The 26,130-nt window shown below is 44.1% G+C and overlaps 1 protein-coding gene across 3 annotated transcripts in view; it reads left to right on the forward strand.

The window, feature by feature from the left end:
• The window catches only part of LOC124019130 (chondroitin sulfate N-acetylgalactosaminyltransferase 1-like), a 42,979-nt gene extending 23,794 nt beyond the window's left edge, over window positions 1-19,185 (forward strand). For all 3 annotated transcript variants that reach the window (XM_046334506.1, XM_046334505.1, XM_046334507.1), the window contains 6 exons: window positions 886-1,102; window positions 2,662-2,763; window positions 14,126-14,304; window positions 14,502-14,596; window positions 14,703-14,784; window positions 17,179-19,185. In XM_046334506.1, the coding sequence (XP_046190462.1) occupies window positions 886-1,102; window positions 2,662-2,763; window positions 14,126-14,304; window positions 14,502-14,596; window positions 14,703-14,784; window positions 17,179-17,471 (968 nt within the window). In that variant the 3' untranslated portion in view covers window positions 17,472-19,185. The remainder of the gene's footprint in view (window positions 1-885; window positions 1,103-2,661; window positions 2,764-14,125; window positions 14,305-14,501; window positions 14,597-14,702; window positions 14,785-17,178) is intronic.
• Window positions 19,186-26,130: the final 6,945 nt, after the last annotated feature.

Genomic DNA, 26,130 nt, shown 5'->3' on the forward strand with positions numbered 1-26,130 from the left:
AAAATGCCCTTTCTCTCTCTCCCTGGGCTTAAAATGCCCTTTCTCTCTCTCCCTGGGCTTAAAATGCCCTTTCTCTCTCTCCCTGGGCTTAAAATGCCCTTTCTCTCTCTCCCTGGGCTTAAAATGCCCTTTCTCTCTCTCTCCCTGGGCTTAAAATGCCCTTTCTCTCTCTCCCTGGGCTTAAAATGCCCTTTCTCTCTCTCCCTGGGCTTAAAATGCCCCTTCTCTCTTTCCCTGGGCTTAAAATGCCCTTTCTCTCTCCCTGGGCTTAAAATGCCCTTTCTCTCTCCCTGGGCCTGAAATACCCTGTCTGTCACTCTCTCCCAAGGTCTGAAATTCCCGGTCTGTTGCACTCTCTCTCTCTCTCACTTAAATGCCCTGTCTGTCCCTCTCTCCCTGTCCTGTATCTCTCTCTCTCTCTCCCTGAGCTTGAAATGCCCTGTCTGTCTATCCCTGTCTCTCTGGGACTGTCTCTCTCTCCCATGGCCACACAGCCAAGGACTATCCTTCTCGTTTCAAAAAACTTTCAGATTCAGGCAACAAAGTGGAGAAAATATTCACCAGTTGACAAAACCCAGGCAGATTATCCACAATGCACTATTGGATAGCCATCAACATTATAATGCCAAATAATCAAATAAACTGAACTGCAGTTCAGCTGTGTGTGTGTGTGTGTGTGTGTGTGTGTGTGTGTGTGTGTGTGTGTGTGTGTGTGTGTGTGTGTGTGTGTGTGTGTGTGTGTGTGTGTGTGTGTGTGTGTGTGTGTGTGTGTGTGTGTGTGTGTGTGTGTGTGTGTGTGTGTGTGTGTGTGTGTGTGTGCGTGTGCATTTGACAGCCCTGGTGTGTGTACGTGTATGGGTAAGCTCACTCTTCTCCCTTCCCCAGGTATCGCTCGGACGGAGAAGGACAAAGGCACTCTGTATGAGCTCACCTTCAAAGGGGACCAGAGCCGTGAGTTCAGGAAGCTGGTTCTGTTCCGTCCCTTTGGGCCCCTGATGAAGGTGAAGAACGAGAGGGTGGACACGGCTAACGTCCCCATCAACATCATAGTGCCCCTCTCCCAGAGGGCCGACAAGTTCAGACACTTCATGCACAACTTCAGGTGAGAGCCGCTTAGTTATTCATGCGTGTTATTGGCCTTTTCGCCCCTCTCCCCGGGTTGTTGTGGTAAATCAGAATGTCCATGCATCTCTGGCAACCTACCTCACAAAGAAACAACAACGGTAAAATACGGGTTAAATGAAGACATTTTAAAAAGCATGTTCACTTGTATTAACTACGATCATGTTAGGCAATAACCGAGTCAAAGGGAACGAGAAACAGAATATGCAGTAGTTATCCATGTTTGACATTCCTAGTTTGTCGCGGCAGTAAGGATTCGGAGTATAGGAGGTATGAAGGTTCTGTTTGTACTCTGATAGCCACGGCATGTCTGTCTGTTAGAGACCTTTTCATTCCTGTAATTTGTTACACTCCTGCACAGCTGCTTATCAAGGCTTTGAGGGTGTTTGTTTTTTCTGGCAAATCCTGCTTCGTAGCAGTCTTAAACCCAGCACGTTAAACTGCCCCCTGGACTCAGAGGGAACCTGTGATAAAGTGGTGCTGTTCATGCTGTACAAAGGTTCCCTGAGTCGCTGAGCAAATGCTTTGGTCTCATCCATTTTTTAAGGGAGGAGGGGGAGGTGGTATGTGTGTGTGTGCGCGTGTGTGTGTGTGTGTGTGTGTGTGTGCGCATTCACGTGGAGAGAAGAGGAATGTGAGGTCGAACTGACAGTCTTTCAGAAGCCATGTGACTCATTTACTGAGCACAGCATATACATTTGGCGTGTCTCCATCAGAATGTCTGCTTGCTAGAGTTCTAGAATGTCGCACTAGTGCTGGAGATCGATCGCTCTAGGCTTCTGTCTGGTGCCAGGTCCTCGTTGTGTGACTCCTATATAAAAACGTAAATAAATACTGTATGTAGCCTGTGCATATACCGGATGCACCAGTGGAGGCTGTTGGGAGGAGCTATAGGAGGACGGGCTCATTGTAATGGCTGGAATTGGAATCCATGGAACGGAGTCAAAAATGTGGTTTCCCATAAGTGCCGTGTGTTTGATACAGTTCCATTGATTCCATTCCAGCCATTACAATGAGCCTGTCCTCCTATAGCTCCTCCCACCAGCCTCCTCTGGTATGCGCCTACCCTTGAGGGTACTCTCTGATCTCGCTGTAACCCCATTTTGAACTGACCTCTTCTATTGATACAATATGTGTTTTCTTTCAAACACTTTGAACTTTTTGTCTCGGCCTACCTACCAGTGCAAATGTGCAGGGTTTGGACCTTGGCGATTATTCCATCGGTTCCGTTGCGCCAGGAAAGCTTCAAACGCAGCGAAGAACGTCTGCTGAAAGCAAAACAAATGATTACAACCTAGGCTACCTGCCCCATGGCCCTCTCTGTACTTGGGTTGTGTATAGTAAGTCCCTTGCTCTGTTTGATTCATTGTGTCTTAATGTGTGTGTGTGTGTGTGTGTGTGTGTGTGTGTGTGTGTGTGTGTGTGTGTGTGTGTGTGTGTGTGTGTGTGTGTGTGTGTGTGTGTGTGTGTGTGTGTGTGTGTGTGTGTGTGTGTGTGTGTGTGTGTGTGTGTGTGTGTGTGTGTGTGTGCTTGTTGCAGAGAGGTGTGTGTGCGGCAGGATGGGCGTGTCCACCTCACAGTGGTGTATTTTGGGAAGGACCAGATGAATGAAGTCCGGAGCACCCTGGAGAACACGTCTAGGTGGGTGGAAACACACACCCACACAATCACACACCCACACGTGCTCGCACATGCACAGATGAGCAGACATGACTGACTGTATGCGTTAAAAAAATGGGGAAATTATATTATTTTATATTCATGAAATTGCTCAGAGGAATTATCTGAAAATGATAGGGGTCAGAATTATTGACACCCCTGTTTTCAATACTCCAGCACCCTCCCCTTGTGTGGAAAACGACACAGAGCCTTTTTCTAAAATGTTTTATTAGATTGGAGAAAACATTGGGAGGGATCTTAACCATTCCTCCATACAGGATCTTTCCAGATCCTTGATATCCTTTGTATGCTCTTATGAACTGCCCTGTTCAATTCAAACCACAGGTTTTCAATGGGGTTCAAATCCGGAGACTGAGATGGACATTACAAAATGTAAATTATGTGGGCAATGAACCATTTATTTGTGGATTTAGATGTGTGCCTGGGGTTATTGTCTTGCTGGAAGATTCACTTGTGGCCAAATGTCAGCTTCCTGGGAAAGGCAACCAGGTTTTTGGCTAATTTGTAATGGTTCTTGGTAAGGGGACAGTGCTAGAGTATTGAAAACAGGGGTGTCCAAAATTTTGAAACCTATCTTCCAAGATGGCATAGCAGTTCAGACGTCTTTTGTCCTCGTCTTGTCTTGTCCCGTATATATATATTTACAACTTTTTTCAAATACATTTTTTTTATTTTCCATAAACTCATCTTCAAAACACTCTCCTGCAACCCGCCTTACCAATTTATATTTATAAATAATATATATATATATATATATATAATATAATATATGCCATTTAGCAGACGCTTTTATCCAAAGCGACTTACAGTCATGTAAAAAAGTATTATTTACCTCAAATCTGTAATCCTCCAAGAAGCTAGCCAGAAACTCCAAGAAGCTAGCCAGAAACTAGCCAGAAGCTAGCCAGGAGCTAGCCAGAAGCTAATCAGAAGCTAGTTCAGAAGCTAGTTCAGAAGCTAGTTAGCTTCTTTACTGGCAAATCGTTAGTATTCAGCTAACCACGGTTTGTGGTCATCAGCTATCCTTTAGCTCGAAAATCTATCGCCAGTTTTGTACGGCGCAGCGCGGCTCGGAACGGAACATTACCGGCCCAATTTTTTCTCTCCATGTCCCTGGATTTCAACCGCTAACTCTGGACATTCATACCTGGATCTCACAGCTAGCTAGCTGCTATCCGTGTGACTATCGGCTTTCGTCGATTCTGAAGCAAACATCAATTATTCCGGAGCTAGCCAGCAGAAGAGTTCCATCAATCACTCCCGGGCTGCAGTCACCTATCCGGACCCGTTTTACTGCCTACGCGGAGCCCCACCGGGCCTTCACAACTGGACTGCCGACGCCCATCTGCGGCCTGCTAACCGTTAGCTGTCTTATCGGCTGCTATCTGAATAGACAATCGGACAATTTATTTATTTTTATTATTATTATTTATTTATTTTTCTTCTTGGGCCTCTATAACTATATCTATTGTTTTTATTTTTGATGTTGTTGTGTGATTTGGATTAATCCCCTCTACCACACGGAACCCCACTAATCTACTGACGGAAGTCGTCAAAAGAGAACGTCTGGTGTCTAAGGAACGCAAGAGGTGGCTAATAACAGACCTCCATCCTATGCTAGCTTGCTACCGATGGCCTGGCTAGCTGTCTAAATCGCTGTGAGCCCCAACCAACCTCTCCACTCACCAGACCCTTTTGATCACTCGACTAAGCATGCATCTCCTTAATGTCAATATGTCTTGTCCATTGCTGTTCTGGTTAGTGTTTATTGGCTTATTTCACTGTAGAGCCTCTAGTCCTGCTCACTATACCTTATCTAACCTATTAGTTCCACCACCCACACATGCAATGACATCTCCTGGTTTCAATGATGTTTCTAGAGATAATATATCTCTCTTCATCACTCAATACCTAGGTTTACCTCCACTGTATTCACATCCTACCATACCTTTGTCTGTACATTATACCTTGATGCTATTTTATCGCCCCCAGAAACCTCCTTTTACTCTCTGTACCAGACGTTCTAGACAACCAATTCTTATTGCTTTTAGCCGCATCCTTATTCTACTCCTCCTCTGTTCCTCTGGCGATGTAGAGGTGAATCCAGGCCCTGCATTGCCTAGCGCCACTTCTATTCCCCAGGCGCTCTCTTTTGACGACTTCTGTAACCGTAATAGCCTTGGTTTCATGCATGTTAACATTAGAAGCCTCCTCCCTAAGTTTGTTCTATTCACTGCTTTAGCACACTCTGCCAACCCGGAAGTTCTAGCTGTGTCTGAATCCTGGCTTAGGAAGACCACCAAAAATTCTGAAATTTTAATTCCAAACTACAACATTTTCAGATAAGATAGAACTGCCAAAGGGGGCAGTGTTGCAATCTACTGCAAAGATAGCCTGCAGAGTTCTGTCCTACTATCCAGGTCTGTACCCAAACAATTTGAACTTCTACTTTTAAAAATCCACCTCTCTAAAAACAAGTCTCTCACCGTTGCCGCCTGCTATAGACCACCCTCTGCCCCCAGCTGTGCTCTGGACACCATATGTGAACTGATTGCCCCCCATCTATCTTCAGAGCTCGTGCTGCTAGGCGACCTAAACTGGAACATGCTTAACACCCCAGCCATCCTACAATCTAAACTTGATGCCCTCAATCTCACACAAATTATCAATGAACCTACCAGGTACCTCCCCAAAGCCTAAAACACGGGCACCCTCATAGATATCATCCTAACCAACTTGCCCTCTAAATACACCTCTGCTGTCTTCAACCAAGATCTCAGCGATCACTGCCTCATTGCCTGCATCCGTAATGGGTCAGCGGTCAAACGACCTCCACTCATCACTGTAAAACGCTCCCTGAAACACTTCAGCGAGCAGGCTTTTCTAATCGACCTGGCCGGGGTATCCTGGAAGGATATTGATCTCATCCCGTCAGTAGAGGATGCCTGGATATTTTTTTAAATGCCTTCCTAACCATCTTAAATAAACATGCCCCATTCAAGAAATTTAGAACCAGGAACAGATATAGCCCTTGGTTCTCCCCAGACCTGACTGCCCTTAACCAACCCAAAAACATCCTATGGCGTTCTGCATTAGCATCGAACAGCCCCCGTGATATGCAGCTGTTCATGGAAGCTAGAAACCATTATACACAGGCAGTTAGAAAAGCCAAGGCTAGCTTTTTCAAGCAGAAATTTGCTTCCTGCAACACTAACTCAAAAAAGTTCTGGGACACTGTAAAGTCCATGGAGAATAAGAACACCTCCTCCCAGCTGCCCACTACACTGAAGATAGGAAACACTGTCACCACTGATAAATCCACCATAATTGAGAATTTCAATCAGCATTTTTCTACGGCTGGCCATGCTTTCCACCTGGCTACTCCTACCCCGGTCAACAGCACTGCACCCCCCACAGCAACTCGCCCAAGCCTTCCCCATTTCACCTTCTCCCAAATCCGTTCAGCTGATGTTCTGAAAGAGCTGGAAAATCTGGACCCCTACAAATCAGCCGGGCTAGACAATCTGGACCCTTTCTTTCTAAAATTATCTGCCGAAATTGTTGCCACCCCTATTACTAGCCTGTTCAACCTCTCTTTCGTGTCGTCTGAGATTCCCAAAGATTGGAAAGCAGCTGCGATCATCCCTCTCTTCAAAGGGGGGGACACTCTTGACCCAAACTGCTACAGACCTATATCTATCCTACCATGCCTTTCTAAGGTCTTCGAAAGCCAAGTCAACAAACAGATTACCGACCATTTCGAATCTCACCATACCTTCTCTGCTATGCAATCTGGTTTCAGAGCTGGTCATGGGTGCACCTCAGCCACGCTCAAGGTCCTAAACGATATCTTAACCGCCATCGATAAGAAACATTACTGTGCAGCCGTATTCATTGATCTGGCCAAGGCTTTCGACTCTGTCAATCACCACATCCTCATCGGCAGACTCGACAGCCTTGGTTTCTCAAATGATTGCCTCGCCTGGTTCACCAACTACTTTTCTAATAGAGTTCAGTGTGTCAAATCGGAAGGTCTGCTGTCCGGACCTCTCTACGGGGGTGCCACAGGGTTCAATTCTTGGACCGACTCTCTTCTCTGTATACATCAATGAGGTCACTCTTGCTGCTGGTGAGTCTCTGATCCACCTCTACGAAGACGACACCATTCTGTATACTTCTGGCCCTTCTTTGGACACTGTGTTAACAACCCTCCAGGCAAGCTTCAATGCCATACAACTCTCCTTCCATGGCCTCCAATTGCTCTTAAATACAAGTAAAACTAAATGCATGCTCTTCAACCGATCGCTACCTGCACCTACCCGCCTGTCCAACATCACTACTCTGGACGGCTCTGACTTAGAATACGTGGACAACTACAAATACTTAGGTGTCTGGTTAGACTGTAAACTCTCCTTCCAGACCCATATCAAACATCTCCAATCCAAAGTTAAATCTAGAATTGGCTTCCTATTTCACAACAAAGCATCCTTCACTCATGCTGCCAAACATACCCTTGTAAAACTGACCATCCTACCAATCCTCGACTTTGGCGATGTCATTTACAAAATAGCCTCCAATACCCTACTCAACAAATTGGATGCAGTCTATCACAGTGCAATCCGTTTTGTCACCAAAGCCCCATATACTACCCACCATTGCGACCTGTACGCTCTCGTTGGCTGGCACTCGCTTCATACTCGTCGCCAAACCCACTGTCTCCATGTCATCTACAAGACCCTGCTATGTAAAGTCCCCCCTTATCTCAGCTCGCTGGTCACCATAGCATCTCCCACCTGTAGCACACGCTCCAGCAGGTATATCTCTCTAGTCACCCCCAAAACCAATTCTTCCTTTGGCCGCCTCTCCTTCCAGTTCTCTGCTGCCAATGACTGGAACGAACTACAAAAATCTCTGAAACTGCAAACACTTATCTCCCTCACTAGCTTTAAGCACCAACTGTCAGAGCAGCTCACAGGCTACTGCACCTGTACATAGCCCACCTATAATTTAGCCCAAACAACTACCTCTTTCCCTACTGTATTTAATTTATTTATTTATTTTGCTCCTTTGCACCCCATTATTTTTATTTCTACTTTGCACATTCTTCCATTGCAGATCTACCATTCCAGTGTTTTACTTGCTATATTGTATTTACTTTGCCAACATGGCCTTTTTTTGCCTTTACCTCCCTTCTCACCTCATTTGCTCACATCGTATATAGACTTGTTTATACTGTATTATTGACTGTATTTTTGTTTTACTCCATGTGTAACTCTGCGTCGTTGTATGTGTCGAACTGCTTTGCTTTATCTTGGCCAGGTCGCAATTGTAAATGAGAACTTGTTCTCAACTTGCCTACCTGGTTAAATAAAGGTGAAATAAAATAAATAATAAAATAAAAAGATGTTTTGTATTAAACAAAATGTCTTTCTCTGAACAATTATATTAATATCAAATAATATACTTAAAAATATGTGAGCATACAATATAGCTCAGTATTTGTATTCTTTATTTTATACTGTATTTTTGCTAGGGTGCCTATAATTATGGACCCCACTGTATCACCCCCCCCCACACACACACACACACACACACACACACACACACACACACACACACTCCCTGTCTCTCTTTTTAGCAACTCAGAAACCTCAGCCCCGTCTGATGAATAATGTAGGAGTGTGGCCACCCAGAGGCACTCAGTGACCTCTGCCAGTGTCAGATATTACAGGCCTGGGATCAGGGATGACAGCGGTCGCAGTGAAATTAGTGTATTGCCCGCAGATACAATTACAGGTCCAGGGTCAATTTGAGATCGCCTTGTGGGTGAAATGAGTTCACTTGGTACTCTGGTACTGTGCTGATTATCTGGTAGGTTGCCATGGAGACGCGGTGCCCACCAATGGCCGGATGGTTTGCAGAGGTAGAAAGAGAAAGAAGAGAAAGAGAGAAGGAGAGAGGAAGAGTTGCACACCTCATGCTAGGCTTTGAGCCGGTTTCAGATGTCACACTACAGCTTTCTTTCTCTCTCTCTCTCTCTCTCTCTCTCTCTCTCTCTCTCTCTCTCTCTCTCTCATTCTCTCATTCTCTCATTCTCTCGCTTTCTTGCTCTCAATGACAACGAGGCAGACAGTATTGTCTGGAAAGAGAAATCTGATGAGAGCCAAGGTCTTTCGCTCAAAGATATCTCATTCTCAACAGCTCTCATGTCTCTGCGAATGGCCTGTGACGGAGTGAATAGTTAAAGGGGGAAAGGCAAGACAGTGTCCTTGACAGTGCATTGTGTCTCTGAGACAGTGACCTCCGCTGCTAATGTGTTGTCTCACTGTGCAAGGTAAAGAGCTGTGTTGGTCCTTGGAGGATGTGTTTGCTTTGTTCCCAGGAAATACCATAGACACCGCCTGCGTGTAACAAGACTTATGTTGACACCTGCTATCTGCACAGTCTCGCTCACCTAGTTCACAGGCAACTGAGCACTACTGTGCCTCGTTCTTGCTAGGCTTTTTGTATCACAATTGCTCTGATAGAGGGTATCTTCGCAGCCATAACAGTCCCACGATTGAGCTCACATCAGACCTGGGTTCAAATAGTAATTGTGTACTTTCGAATGATTTAGCTGTGTTTTGTGAGCTTGCCCTGTGTTCTCCCCAGGCAGACTCCATCAAGCTCTTTCAAAGTAACACTATTTGAAACCCGGTCTGCTACAGTACAGGATGGAGCTCACATGATGGCAAACATATCTACTGTGCAAATCACGGTCTGTCCTCTTGTCACCTTATAAACAGCTCTCTGTTGTCAATCGCCATTGGTTACGTAACACTTCATCGGACTCTGGATCAGGCACTGTAATCGAGCACGGATCTCCTAGAGGGAAAGATAACAGCATCCAAACTCCAATCTCTCCCTGTTCCTTTTTTTCTGTTGAATTGGTCTGAATGGTTATTGATTTGTGTGATGTCAATGTCTGTTTCCAACAGCAGGCACCGGGTGGATCATTTGCTGCTGCTGCTGCTTCTGCCCTGACTAAATCAAAGTCGTCCTTCCCTTACCCAAAGACGATTTGTGTGCATAATCATGGGGGCAAGCTCTGTATCCAAGTCAGTTAAATCACATCATCAGAGTAGAGCGACAGAGCAGGTTGAAATCAAGTTCAATTCCTTATGCTCTATGTTAGTGAGCTGCACCAGACAACGAGACACGATTATCATGTCTAACACGCTTCCACTGCTAACTGTCCGTCACTCCAGTTTGAGATGGACAGAGACACACTGAGCTGTTTGAAGAGTGGGGGGAATCGATAGACATGAATAAATGAGTGTCCGTGAGGGAGCGAGGAGAGGAGAAGAGATGCACCGAAGAAAAGACACTGCAGAGAAGAGAAGAGAGAGGAAGAGGAGAGCGTTTTGAGCCCAGGGTGATAGCTGAGCGCCTGTGAACCACAGATGTCCTCAGAGCATAAACACCAGCCCAACAGCTAGCGGCGCACAGTAAATGCTAATGAACAGAGGGACCAGCTCCTCATGGAGACGGACAAAGCACTGCGTCCTTTCAACAACAACAAAAAAAACTTCATCACAGGGTAGTGTAGGATTTCATATGGATGACGCAACATTTTGGCTTTTCAGGAAACTGGAAGCTGATGTTGATGTTTATCCACGTAAAGTACATTTAAATCTGACTCTCATTATGCTCTTGTCTTTCTCACACACACACACACACACACACACACAGACACACACACACACACTTAAAAACCACTTCAGCCCTGCTTAATGGGGCCTTGCCTGAGGCCTGCATCTACACACGTCTACATTTTTAATGACCAGTGCTGATGATGTTTCTTCAAAACATTTTACTGAATCCTAACTCTCCAGGGTCCTCCAAAACACTAGAGGCCCCGGCTGTCAGACAAATGGGCGGTGAGTGCTCTCCCTCAGACATACATATGCACACACACTCACATGCACACACACGCACACACGCGCACACAAACAGGAAGTGAGACTCCTCAGGGTGTTAACAGTAGACAGCGAGGGGTCTTGAACTCCAAGTTGAAGATTTCCTCTCCCTGGAGGCAGAAGACGGGACAGGGCAGACAGACAGACAGACAGGAGCTCCTTCCTGTGCTTGTTTGACATGGCAGTACTGAGGATGGCTGGAAAATGGGTAGAAGGATGTAGAGGGAGAGGGGGAGAGAGAGGGGGGGGGGGGTTCCCAGACCAGCACCAGACGGACATACCAAACCAGGATCACAAAAGGAAATATCCAGAGTGTGTTTTGGCCTGAGGCTTGGTGCTGCTTGAATCACAGTGAAAACACTCCAACAGCAGCCTGAATCCTAAACTAATCCCACTCCTACCCACTGCTAAAGTGATTTGAATTAAATCATGTTTGCCTGCTTTTAATTACTCTGGCCCACATACATATTTAATGTTTTTTTAAATATAATGTGTGGTTTAAAAGGTATTTATCAAATGCGGGAACAAACTCCCACGGGGCTTTGCAAACAATGTTTTAATGTCCTAAGAATTTCTGGAGACTTAAAAGATTTTGTGCACCTTCAATAAACAACAGCTGGCTGGGAATTCTAGTGGCAACATTTACAAGCATACATTCTGCACTAGTATGCGTTTTAGTATGTGTATGTGGTAGGCATGCATGTGTGCATTTTTGCGTTTGTGGGTGTATCTGTGGGTGTCTGTGTTTCTGTCTGTCTGTATTTGTCTGCCAGTCTGTCTGTCCGTATGCCTGGGCACACCAACCAACACGGGGGGGGGGGGGGGGGGGGTTCTGTTCTGGCCACACACCCACCTATTGGCTGGTATCGGTTTTGATCACACCAGCCAAAACGTGGGTGTATCTGTGTGTGTCTACGCAGGATTAAGCTCATGTACACTGGTCCTAAATCTGTTTTCTTTCTGACAGCAGACATAAATCGGTCTCCATACAGATTCATCTGAAATCAAATACACAGTTGATCTATTCCAGAGCCCCCAGGAAGGAGAGAAGGAGCCCTTCCCTCTGGTTCAGTTTGGCTAGATGCTGATAGAGAGACGGGGAGAAGGACTCCGAACTGGGAATAGCCTACAGGCTATAGTGTCAGGCTGAACTACAGATGCCGTATCTTGATTTGACCCAGTTTCTCACAGCAGGAAAATAATGTGAATTATTATGTGGATTATAATGAATGTTAATTTTTGTTGTTGTAGGGGGTTGATACATTTTTCATTAGGGCAAATTCATTATGACAAACTGTCGGACCCAAGTAAGACTAGCTGTCGCCATTGGCGTCAGCTAATGGGTATTCCAATAAATCGGAACCAGTCTCATATTTTTAAGTGGAAATTTGAGACTTTGGAAGCATTTTTAAACCTTCAATACACTACAAGTTTGCATTTCCATTTTGATCAAATTAAGATACGGCATCTATACTACAACTGTCACGTCGCCTCCCGCCATATAAATACCTTGGAGTAACGTCTAACCCTGCAGTGCAAAGCTAGAGATCAGGCTGCCACCATTGTCATCTTATAGCCACCATTCAGAACTATCACACAGTGCTATAGCGGACCATAATAAAAGGCTCATTAGTCAAGTTTCAATATTATATTTGAATAATAACTCAATAATAAAAATAATAAAAAACGGATTATGTTCCTCATGGTCTTTGGTCTGCTGGTGGGCTACAGTTGAATCTATGGGTTGTCCCTGGAAATATTATCCGGTTATCTTCTGCTACCAGACCTGTGAATAAAATACACCACAGTACATCATCATTTATGTCACAGATGAGTAATTATGTTCTCTTTTTAACTGGAAAGTTGAATTTCTGATCCATTTTGGGCATGAATATGTGATCATGTGAGAGAGTTCATTAATAATGTATTAACAACTTTATAGTGTTCACATCTCAAACAATTAATTGCAATGTTTTCTTGCTATTTCCCCCTAGTGCAAGGCCCAAGGTTAGGAATGGATGTATAATTTATCCCGATGGATCCTGCTGTGTGTGTGTGTGTGTGTGTGTGTGTGTGTGTGTGTGTGTGTGTGTGTGTGTGTGTGTGTGTGTGTGTGTGTGTGTGTGTGCGTGTGTGCGTGCGTGCGTGCGTGCGTGCGTGCGTGCGTGCGTGCGTGCGTGCGTGCGTGCGTGCGTGCGTGCGTGCATCTTTGAACTCCCATAGCAGTCCCCTCTCTGTCTGTCTGTCTGTCTCTCTGTCTCTGTCTCTCTCTCTGTCTCTCTGTCTCTGTCTGTCTCTCTGTCTCTGTCTGTCTCTGTCTGTCTCTCTGTCTCTGTCTGTCTCTCTGTCTCTGTCTGTCTCTCTGTCTCTGTCTGTCTCTGTCTGTCTCTCTGTCTCTGTCTGTCTCTCTGTCTCTGTACGGTAGCAGGCTTGTATTTGAGTTGAGCCCACAACGTGCCACTCTATCCACAAGGGCCTAATCCCACACTGATAACGGCACATCAATCAGTGGTTGTTTACCGTGGGTGGATGATAATAATGCCTAAAGGAGGCGGTGATGTCACAAAACACATTTGTCACGTTGACAGAGTAAATAGCACATTAACTACGTAGGGCATACACTGTAGGTGCCATTTGGGACCCAGCCATCATGTAGCCACTTTACAGACCTGATCTTATTAGTTCTGCTGTTGTCAAAGGGGAAATTAGGTTTGCTACAGCATACAGGGGGGTTGTGTGTGTGTGTGTGTGTGTGTGTGTGTGTGTGTGTGTGTGTGTGTGTGTGTGTGTGTGTGTGTGTGTGTGTGTGTGTGTGTGTGTGTGTGTGTGTGTGTGTGTGTGTGTGTGTGTGTGTGTGTGTGTGTGTGTGTGTGTGTGTGCAAGAGGGCAAGAGGGTATGTGTTGTAGTTTAATGGTACAGTACAAAGACAGAGCTGTGTATATTGTATGCAGTGTCTGTATTCAGACTCAGTTGGGCCCTCTGCGCTCATAAGACCCATTAGACACGGATGAATAAAGCCTGTCCCACTCCCTCTACTAAATTAACTTTAAACCAAAGATGCTAATTCATTTTTGGTCCATTTCTTTTGCCACACTGTCTCCCTCTGTCTAGTATCCGTTGGGTTCTGTCTCTGAATCAACTCCGATTTCATATCCAATTCTATCAAATTCTCTCTTCCTCTCTCTCTCTCTCTCTCTCTCTCTCTCTCTCTCTCTCTCTCTCTCTCTTTCTCTGATCCAACCTCCAACCTCAACCTGTCTGCATGTGAGTTTCTTTCGGAGAGGTTGGGCTAAAGCAGAAGACCCATTTCTGTTGGACATTTGTGTATAAAGGACAATAAATTATTCTTCTTCTCTCTCTGCAGGGAGATCAACTTTAAGAACTTCTCCCTGCTCCAGCTGAATGAGGAGTTCTCCAGGGGACGTGGCCTGGATGTGGGCGCCAGGGCATGGAAGGGAGGAAACGTCCTCCTCTTCTTCTGTGACGTCGACATCTACTTTACCGCCGACTTCCTGAACACCTGCCGTCTCAATGCTCAACCTGGTACTACAGTACACGGAACAAATCCACATCAGTGCTATGTTCGGCGTGGGCCGCTGTGCCTTTTGGTTTTCTAACAAAGCTGAGATTTGAATGAAATAACTGTTGAGATGTTGTTTTGATATTAACCATTGGTAATTAATACTTTGGAAACCTTAGATTTGTTTGGTTACATTTTCATGTATTTATTTCTTCCTCAGGTAAGAAGGTCTTCTATCCTGTTCTGTTCAGCCAGTACAACCCAACCCTGATCTACGGTAATCATGACCACATCCCGCCAGTTGAACAGCAGCTGGTAAGAAACCTGCTTTCGCAGATGTCCTCAGAAATATGTGCAACAGCACATTTTCTTACCTTAAAGATTTGCCTGTTCTTTTTTTTGTTGTTGCTATTTTTAATAGGTGATTAAAAAGGACACAGGATTATGGAGAGACTTTGGCTTCGGAATGACGTGCCAGTACAGATCAGATTTCATCAACATAGGTAAATATCATGTTACCCGTGCTCATCGCTGTTAAATTATCATATCCGAACCATCTGCGATATTATTATGGACTCAGGCATATTGGCTCTCAGGACAGGTTTTGCCTCAATGCATTTTTCCACCTCAGTCGAGGCCATTCGATGAAGTCACAGGCTATAAACTATGCTGTAAATAAGGATAGTTTCTGGACAGTGTCTGCGTCCCAAATGGCACCCTATTCCGTATATGGTGCACGACTTTTGACCAGGGCTCGTAGGGCCCACGTGTCTAGGCCAGAAATACACACACACAGAGAGATAGACAGAGATTTTACTGTTTTGTCACTGTAATTTCATTTGCTACTGGCAGAACATTTAATATTACTGTGGAGGGAGACAGAGGTACAGCATCTGTCTGACCTTAAACTCTCAGGAGAGAGACACATCGCACTACAGTGTGACCCTATAATACATCAAATACTCCTTGCAACTCTTAAGGCGAGTGATTTGAGATTTAGATGTGATGCGAATGGTGATGAATAATGAATTTATCTGTGATGAGATTTTGACCCAAAGTAGAGAGAGATGAAGGGAGGTAGAGAGAGGCACGGACAGAGATGGAGAGAGAGGCACAGAGAGAGAGAGAGAGAGAGAGAGAGAGAGAGAGAGAGAGAGAGAGAGAGAGAGAGAGAGAGAGAGAGAGAGAGAGAGAGAGAGAGAGAGAGAGAGAGAGAGAGAGAGAGAGAGAGAGAGAGAGAGAGAGAGAGAGAGAGAGAGAGAGAGAGAGAGAGAGAGAGAGAGAGAGAGAGAGGGGGGGAAAGTAAACAATGTGCTTCTCACAGTGAGGTGAAGAGAAAAGACGGGGTGACTTCAGACAGAGGGGATGTTGTACACACAAATACACAATTTCCCAGCTTCCTGGTTCGGTTCATTGTTTAGCCCCTCAGCACTGAGCAGTCTGCAGTCATCTTAAAAAGAGAGAAAGAGAGAGAGGTGGGGGGAGAAAAACCGCACTCGTGCATCAATAAGCAAAACATGATTACCCGTGTCACCTAGGGTATGAAGAGGATGTAGTCCAGTTGGTTGGAAAGAACTGACGTCAGCGTCTTACTTCCTCTGAAAGTCACGTTGGGGGCATGTCCTGAGGTTCTATCGCAATATTTCGTCACTCCACTGCTGTCATATCATCAGACTCCATGCATTATGCATGTAGAAAAAACTGGTAGAACATAATACACTGCGTGTACGAAACATTAAGAACACCTGCTCTTTCCATGACATAGACCCACCAAGTGAATCCAGGTGAAGGCTGCGATCCCTGATGGAAGTCACTTGTTGAAGTCACATCAGCGTAGATGAAGTGGAGGAGACAGGTTAAAGAAGGGTTTTTTAAAGCCTTGAGACGACGGAGACATGGATTGTGTGTGTGTGCCATTCGGATGATGAATGGGCAAGACAAGAGTTTGAAGTTCCTTTGAATGAAGTATGGTAGTAGGTGCCGGGCGCAACGGTTTGTTCAGAACTGCAATGCAGCTGGGTTTTTCCACGCTCAACCGTTTTACCGTGTGTATCAAGAAAGGTCCACCACCCAAAGGACATCCAGCCAACTTTCCAAAAGTGTTGGAGTCAACATGGTCCAGCATCCCTGTAAATGCTTGCAACACCTTGTAGGGTCCACGCCCCGACGAATTAAGGCTTTTTTTTTTTTGGGGGCGCATCTCAATATTAGGAAGGTGTCCTTAATATTGTGTAGACTCAGTGTTTTAGATTCAGAGTGTTTAATGCTCACATGGACAGGGTTGTAGGCGTGATTGCAGGGTACAGTGAGATTCTTAGGCTAATGAAAACGGTAATAGGAAAACAACAATAGAAATAGAAATAATATAATAATAACAACTGTAGATACATTTCCGTTGTGGTGGAAGCAGAGTAAAGACTGTTGGGGGGGAGAATGATCATTGAGTGAAATAAACAACAAAAAAGAAGTTACAATATACATATTTACAACTGCAACAGTGATGAATGTCGTTGGGGTGGGGGCAGAGTAAAGTCCGTTGGGGTGGGGGCAGAGTAAAGTCCGTTGGGGTGGGGGCAGAGTAAAGTCCGTTGGGGTGGGGGCAGAGTAAAGTCCGTTGGGGTGGGGGCAGAGTAAAGTCCGTTGGGGTGGGGGCAGTAAAGTCCGTTGGGGTAAAGTCCGTTGGGGTGGGGGCAGTAAAGTCCGTTGGGGTGGGGCAGAGTAAAGTCCGTTGAAGCGGGCGGAATGTCAATAGGGGGAGTAGAATGGAGGGGGCAGCAGGAGAAAGAATGTCCGCGGGGAAGTAGCAGGGGGAGGGGGGAGCAGGTAGCTGACTAGTGGTGGCTATTCAGCAGCTTGATTAAAGTGAGTTTATGAGTTCATGTTGTCCCTCCTTCCAGGTGGTTTTGACGTGGACATCAAAGGTTGGGGTGGTGAGGATGTTCACCTTTACAGGAAGTACCTGCACAGCAACCTGCTGGTGGTCCGGTCCCCATCGCGGGGCCTCTTCCACCTGTGGCACGAGAAGCGCTGTGCTGACGAGCTGCCCCCGGAGCAGTACAGGATGTGCATGCAGTCCAAGGCCATGAACGAAGCCTCACACGGCCAGCTGGGCATGCTCTTCTTCCGACACGAGATCGAGGCACACTTGCGTAAGCAGAAACCCCAGCGGTCCATTGCCAAAAAGACATGAGGGGAATCACACAGGAATCTAGACTATGGGAAGAGGGCATGACAGTATGACAGTCAGAGACAGTGAGGGGGGGGGACAACAACAAAACAGAGATCTTCTGTTATGAACAGTGATGACATAACAGTACTGACTCACTATAGAGGAAAAACACTCCAATATATCCTCCCTTTTGTTGTGCCAAAAAGGGCATAACAAAATACACCTAAGACACCTGCCATTACTTGAAGAAGTGCAAGCACTGTGAAGACGACAGTTAAAATGGCCAGCAGAAATACTTGTATTGACTGCTCCTCTGTGTTTTGGTCTAAAATCATGTGCCTCATGTTGACTGACTGACAGCTGTGGCATTGCTGGTTTCTTGAAGGAGGCTGGAGGAAGACTGGAACAAGATTTCCCTGTGTCTTACTAGAGCCACCTTGTGGACAGGAGGAAAACAGCATGACAGTGAAGGGAATGTGGACACTGAAGCTTCAAGTCATGTAACCTGGTTACATGACAATACACTCAGACAGATGGTCAATCAATAAATGAAAACAGGTGTTAGTGAGGCTTATTTAGCGAGCCAATGACAACAACAAAGGAGGGACACGGACACTGTTAGACATTCATTATTTCTCAAGCTCCACAGAATCATTATGGTGCTCTGCTTTTTCACGAGTTTTATTAATCCTGCTTGCATGTGCTTTTATGTGGTTTTTCATCATCAAGAAACAAAACAGTGCAGTTTTGTCTTGTTTGAAGGGTCAAAATAAATATAGTATATTTTTTTACACTGGGCAGTATTTTGGTTCGCAGTTTGAGAATGAAGCTACAGTACATGTATGACGAAGATTATATGGCCCTGAGAGAAAATATGGGTACAGTGTCCTTTGTTTTGAGTATGGGCTAACATTGTGCAAATAATATATTTTAGAATAGATGTATTACACTTCTGTTCCATAATTAAGTTTTCCAGTGATAAAATTACAGAATGAATTTCACACAACTTTTGTTGGAAAAAGAAAAAGCCTTGCTCCAAAAATGCGTATTTAATATTAACAATTGTTAGCTACATCACTAATTTGCCTATTCTTTCTTAGAAGCTGAAATGGCGGTGGCTTGACACAAGTATACATGAGCCAAATTAAGTTTAGTGGTAGTATAATGCTTCCGTGTCTACAGAGCACTATAAGACCAGGACAAGGAAGGGTAGGAAAAGGCCTGTATGAAAGTTCAAATACAATCTGAAATGGAATGTTAATATGGAAAGAGGGTCTGATATTTGAACATGGCAAATTGTTTTGACGTTAATCCTGATGGATTTCTACTGAGAGTATTTCTTCGGAGATGTATAGCCTATAGATAAATACATTCTCACAGGCTTGACATTCACAGCGAGTGACAATGATTTTATGCCTTTATTTAACGAGCTCACTTATTCGTCTTAAAATAAATATTGAGAGATTTGATTTAATTCCCAGGTCTTTCGTTTTCAAGAAAGCACTTGGGTTGCTTCACATGGAAGACCAAAACCTGTAAAAAGAGTCAGGAGGATGCACCTTTTAAATTGTTTTACGTTTTATTGTTTTGTGAAAGGATATGTCTATCTGTTAATAATAAATATAACTTTTCTGATGAAGCTTTTGATTAATTCTCAATTCATGCCCATTTTTTTGTCTTAATTTTGTTTGAAGTGTCTAAAGTTGAAATAAATGATGCTTGATGCTTGATGCTTGATGCTTCTTCACAGATTTGATTGGACTCCAGTATGTAAAAACTGCAGTAGTCTGTAATCTGTAATCTACTCTACTGTAACTATGCTTTATTCTCTACTCACCTGTGGTGCAGCCTGCGAAATGTCTATAAAAAAAGACTCAGTGGTATTGTGTAGTGATGTACACAAGATGGTAGTCTCATCATCACATTGTGTTCAGTAGTACACCTCTAGATGGAAGCATTGCATCCCAGTCGAGGAACCAAAGTGCCAAAAACCTATGAACAGATACTGTATGTTGGCTATGAAATAGATCAAATGTTGTGGAGAGGGGTGTCTGAATTATGGGGTGAGCCAGGGATCGTTAATCTCCCCTGAAAGAGACATGAGCTCATCTAAAGGCAACAAAAGTCCAACATGGGAGGGGGGGGGTCTCTAAATATTGATAATTTGACCAGAACGCGTGCGGACAGCAAAATGCATCAATCTCACCGGAGAATGCATCCTATCGAGCGAAACAGCTCTCCTCCATAGCTCATGTATCTGATGGGGTCTGTCCCAAAAAAAGTATGAAATGTTACTACACATGCTGAGCCAGAGGGGCGCTGTTTCGCTCTCTCATACTGTATGCTTTCTCCGCTGAGATAGATTCAGCCACTTGCGAATCGAAGGAAAATTATGAAACATTATTTAAAATGGTTTTATTTATTATTATTGTTCACATTGTTGGGGAAAGCGTGGCTTCCCTTGACACATATAAATACACACCGCTGTAGAAGGCCTAATGAAAATCGCTGAATGTCATTACACTTTTGTAACAGATGTCTCTTTCAATTCATCAGTTGGTGCGTGCACAGTGCACTGTTTGGATATTGGAATTATTTTGGAGTAGCCCACTTTTTGATGTGATTTGTTTGACAATCAGCCTAATACATTTTTTTTACCATTAAATGACTTCTTTCCTATTAGGGCCATAAAGAATTTATAGTGTCGTGAAAAATATTATCCCCCGTTCTGATGACTCTATTTTTGCATATTTTTGATACTGAATGTTATCAGATCTTCAACCAAAACCTAATATTAGATAAAAGTAACCCGAGTTTACAAATAAACAAAAAAATATAAATACTTATTTTGTTTATTTAATTAACAAATATATGCAACACACAATTCCCCTGTGTGAAAAAGTAATTTCCCGCCATAACACTACCACCACCATGCTTGACCATTGGTTTAATGTTCTTACTGTGGAATGCAGTGTTTGGTTTTCACCAGACATAGTGGGACCCATCTCGTCCAAAAAGTTGACTCAAATTTTCCAAAAAGGACCTGGAAGCACCTGGATTATCATCAAGACTCTTGAAAGAATGTTCTATGGACAGATTAGTCTAAAGTATAACTTTTTGGACGACATGGGTCCCATTATGCCTGGCAGAAATCAAACACTGCATCCACAGTAAGAACCTTATACCAATGGTCAAGCATGGTGGTGGTAGTGTGATGGTTTGGGGATGCTTTGCTGTCTCAAGACCTGGACGACTTGCCTTAATAGAAGGAACCATGAATTATGCTCTGTATCAGAGAATTCTGCAGGAGAATATCAGGCCATCCGTCTGTGAGCTGAAGCTGAATCGCAGCTGGCTCATGCAGCAAGACAATGATCCAAAACACACAATCAAGCCTACATGAAAATGGCATCAACAACAAAAATAATGTGTTCATTTGAAGTTTTGGAATGGCCTAGTCAAAGTCAAGACCTAATCCCAATTGACATGTTGTGGCACGACTTGAAACGAGCAGTTCGTGCTTGAAAACCCACAAACGTTGCTGAGTTAAAGCAGTTCTGGAAGAGTGGGCCAAAATTCCTCTACAATGACGTGGGAGACTGATCAACAACTCCGGCACGACCAGTTATTGAGTGTAAGGGGGCGATTACTTTTTCTACACAGGGACTTTGTTTGTGTAATAAAATGAACTGAGTATGAAATGGTTGTATTATTTTTTTCATTTGTTCCCTTTATCTAATATTAGGTTTCGTTTGAAGACCTGATAATTCAGTATAAAAAAATATATGCAAAAGTAGAGAACATTTGAAAGGGGGCAAATACTTTTTCACAGCACTGTATACCCAATAGAGGCTCCCCCTAATGTCACAGTATAATTTGTACTCTGTTGGAAAGGCTATGACTTCAGACACTATAGGGCATTTTCAACCTGAAACTGACCTTCAGTGCATCCTGTAACATCCGATTACAATATATAATGTCCTTTTATATATTCGATTTCCTCACCTCCTGCATCCTCTCTCCACCGTCCTTTTGAACATGGTCAAAGGTAATCGAGGAAAGTCGGCGAGGAGAGTGAACTTGCGTGGAAATGCACTTGCTTTGACACGAGACGGTCCTTCTCCACTCGTGCGTCATTAGGCAAATTACATTTACAAATGAAGATAGTTGTGCAAGTTATTAGGAGTCTATTGACGCACCCGTGCATCACTCTAAGTAACATAATACAAAAATCATATTAATCCTGTAACTAAAAGTGATGATATAAAACATTTATTTTAATTATTTTTTTACAATACAAAACATACACATACAAACAACAACATACAAACATCCACAACATCACCCCAAGGTCTCTGGTCAAAAGTGGTGTACTATATAATGAATGGAATAGGGTGCCATTTGGGATGAAGAATGAGAAACTGGAGTGTCCAAACATTGTATTAAACAGTGTTGTTAGTCACCTCTCTGTGTATTAAACACAGTGTATTATTAATAAACCTCCCTGTGTTTTATTTTTTCAAAACAATGCAAAACATACAGTACCAGTCAAAAGTTTGGACACACCTACTCATTCACGGGTTCATCTTTATTTTTACTATTTTCTACATTGTAGAATAATAGTGGAGACATCAAAACTATGAAATAGCACATATGAAGTACTAACCATAAAAGTATTAACCAAATGAAAATATATTTTATATTCTTCAAAGTAGCCACCCTTTGCCTTGACAGCTTTGCCCACTCTTGGCATTCTCTCAACTAGCTTCATGAGGAAAGCTTTTCCAACGGTCTTGAAGGCGTTTCCACATATGCTGAACACTTCTTGGCTGTTTTAACTTCACTCTGCAGTCCAACTCATCCAAAACCATCTAATTTGGGTTGAGGTCGGGTGATTGTGGAGGCCAGGTCATCTGATGCAGCACTCTATCACTCAATTTTGTCAAACAGCCCTTACACATCCTGGAGGTGTGTTTTGGTTCATTCCTGCTGAACAACGAATGATATTGCCACTAAGCGCAAACCAGATGGGCTGGCGTATTGCTGCAGAATGCTGTAGTAGCCATGCTGGTTAAGTGTGCCTTGAATTCTAAATAAATCACTGAAAGCGTCACCAGCAAAGCACCCCCACACCTCCTCCTCCATGCTTCACGGTGGGAACTACACATGCGGAGATCACCCGTTCACCTACTCTGCGCCTGGTTTTTACGACTGCACTTGAAGAAACTTTCAAGGTTCCTGTAATTTTCTTTATTGACTGACGTTCATTTTGAAGGTATAATTTGCAAATAAATTCATTACAAATCCTACAATGTGATTTTCTGGATTTTTTTTCCCTCATTCTCTCTGTCATAGTTGAAGTGTACCTATGATGAAAATGACAGGCCCGTCTCATCTTTTTAAGTGGGAGAACTTGCACAATAAATTCATTACAAATCCTACAATGTGATTTTCTGGATTTTTTTCCCTCATTTTGTCTGTCATAGTTGAAATGTATCTATGATGAAAATTACAGGCCACTCTCATCTTTTTAAGTGGGAGAACTTGCACAATTGGTAGCTGACTAAATACTTTTTCTGCCCCACTTTATCTACAGTAGCTTTGATTGGACTGATCATGTCAACATCATACTTTCAAAATCTTAGCTAGCAAGCTAGCAGTCAACATCATGGATGAAGTCGACAATCTACTGGCAAATCCTTGTCATATGAAGAGAAATAATGAAGAGAAATTATAGATAAAACGTATCGGTGATCATCGGCCATTGGACCTAAACATTACACAAGTTGGAAATCGCAAATTCGATAATGAGTGGTTTGGAAGGAATCAGTGGCTAAATGCAAGCATTGCAAAGCAATCACTTGCCTGCTATTCAGTGGCGAGGGTGTGTGGTGCCAAGTCTGTTTATGTGCCCATGAGCAAGGCACTTAATCCTAACTGCTCCTGTTAGTCACTCTGGATAAGAGCATCTGCTCAATTACCAAAATGTAAATGTATTGAGCCATCATCAATACAGCTTATCAATGAATATGCTTAATGATCCCTGAGCCTGTTAAATTTCATGTTGTATAGGCCTAAGCCTATTTCTTTTCTTGATTGTTGTATATAAAATCATCATGCATTTATTTTCTGTCTATCTAGGCAATACAGACTGGTCTCTTATCGGATCACCCTGGAGTGGAGAACATCTATGTTGAGGCCAATGACGGCTACTCCCAGCCACTGTGGTGGCAACAATTACATCTAACTACCCTGACCCCAACAGCAGCGACATTGGATTCCAGGAAGTTGAGGAGGCTCATAGCGTCTTATACAAATCATATTTTCAAGAAACAACATTGTATTTCAATTTATTTATTTTTATAAAGAATTTGTTATTTTAAACAACAATTACACAGTAACAATGCCATTCACACGTCACTCAGCATTAGTTACAAACATGTTCCTGAAGAGCAACCGTCTAGTAGGTTTTCACTCCAACAAGTGAGCTTGATTAGGGGTTGGGTTGGATTGAAATCCTATAGGACGGTAGCTCTCTAGGTACAATGTTTGAGAACTGTTGGGTTTTATAAAACACAGGGAAAATCCCAATTGCATACTCTATCCTTCTCAAAACACATTGGATGAGAAAGCCAGAGGAGCTCTGGATTTCTCATCCAATGTATTTTGAGAAGGAGACGAGGAGAGGACGTGAGGGATATGCAATTGAGATCTTCCCAGCTAATCCTACTCATTACTCCATGTGTTGGCTCACGCTTGTTCCAAAACTTCACCTGATGCACTGTAGGGATGGTGCCAGGTTTCCTCCAGACGTTAGGCTTGGCATTCAGGCCAAATATTTCAATCTTAGTTTCATCAGACCAGATAATTGTGTTTCTCATGGTCTGAGAGTCCTTTGGGTGCCTTTTGGCAAATTCCAAGCGGACTGTCATGTGCTTTTTTACTGAGGAGTGGCTTCCGTCTGGCCACTCTACCATAAAGGCCTGATTGGTGGAGTGTTGCAGAGATGGTTGTCCTTCTGGAAGGCTCTCCCTTCTCCACAGAGGAACTCTGCAGTTCTGTCAGAGTGACCATCTGGTTCCACTGTGTTCTTGGGGATCTTCAATGCTGCAGAAATGTTTTGGTACCCTTCCCCAGATCTGTGCCTGGACACAATCCTGTCTTGGAGCCTTACAAACAATTCCTTCGACCTCATGGCTTTTTGCTCTGAAACAGCGATTCCTCCTTTAAAAGTTTACACCGCAGGACTTAGAGGTACCCAGTGTCATGGCTTCATTGCTCCAGACCACAAGAGGGAGTTAGAGCACTCATTATGCATTTGGGTCCCAAGGTTTTTATATGACCAATCATATCGAGTTATTCCAATGACGAATTAGACGCTAACCACCCGTCCCTGGTGACTTTCTTCAGCCAAGATGGCTCACAAAACATAATAATGTAATGAAAAAGAAGGAAGCAGGTTTCGAACCCTCAACATTCTAGCCCGAAGTCTAGCACGCTATCGACTGTGCCCAAATGCTCTAGGTTAGGGTTGGGGCCGATTATTGCTAAAAACACTTTATTAATTGGAATCTTTAAGTGGAAAGGGGAAAAAGTACACTGCTCAAAAAAATAAAGGGAACACTTAAACAACACAATGTAACTCCAAGTCAATCACACTTCTGTAAAATCAAACTGTCCACTTAGGAAGCAACACTGATAGAAAATACATTGCACATGCTGTGGTGCAAATGGAATAGACAACAGGTGGAAATTATAGGCAATTAGCAAGACACCCCAAATAAAGGAGTGGTTCTGCAGGTGGTGACCACAGACCACTTCTCAGTTCCTATGCTTCCTGGCTGATGTTTTGGTCACTTTTGAATGCTGGCGGTGCTTTCACTCTAGTGGTAGCATGAGACGGAGTCTACAACCCACACAAGTGGCTCAGGTAGTGCAGCTAATCCAGGATGGCACATCAATGAGAGTGTCCAGAGCATGGAGGCACTACCAGGAGACAGGCCAGTACATCAGGAGACATGGAGGAGGCCGTAGGAGGGCAAGAACCGAGAAGCATGACCACTACCTCCGCCTTTGTGCAAGGAGGAGCATGAGGAGCACTGCCAGAGCCCTGCAAAATGACCTCCAGCAGGCCACAAATGTACATGTGTCTGCTCAAACGGTCAGAAACGGACTCCATGAGGGTGGTATGAGGGCCCGACGTCCACAGATGGGGGTTGTGCTTACAGCCCAACACTGTGCAGGACGTTTGGCATTTGCCAGAGAACACCAAGATTGGCAAATTCGCCACTGGCGCCCTGTGCTCTTCACAGATGAAAGCAGGTTCACACTGAGCACATGTGACAGAGTCTGGAGACGCCGTGGAGAACGTTCTGCTGCCTGCAACATCCTCCAGCATTGCCGATTTGGCGGTGGGTCAGTCATGGTGAGGGGTGGCATTTCTTTGGGGGGCCACACAGCCCTCCATGTGCTCGCCAGAGGTAGCCTGACTGCCATTAGGTACCGAGATGAGATCCTCAGACCCCTTGTGAGACCATATGCTGGTGAGGTTGGCCCTGGGTTCCTCCTAATGCAAGACAATGCTAGACCTCATGTGGCTGGAGTGTGTCAGCAGTTCCTGCAAGAGGAAGGCATTGATGCTATGGACTGGCCTGTCCGTTCCCCAGACCTGAATCCAATT

This window comes from Oncorhynchus gorbuscha, unplaced genomic scaffold (assembly GCF_021184085.1).
Source record: "Oncorhynchus gorbuscha isolate QuinsamMale2020 ecotype Even-year unplaced genomic scaffold, OgorEven_v1.0 Un_scaffold_70:::fragment_2:::debris, whole genome shotgun sequence".
NCBI lineage: Eukaryota > Metazoa > Chordata > Actinopteri > Salmoniformes > Salmonidae > Oncorhynchus > Oncorhynchus gorbuscha.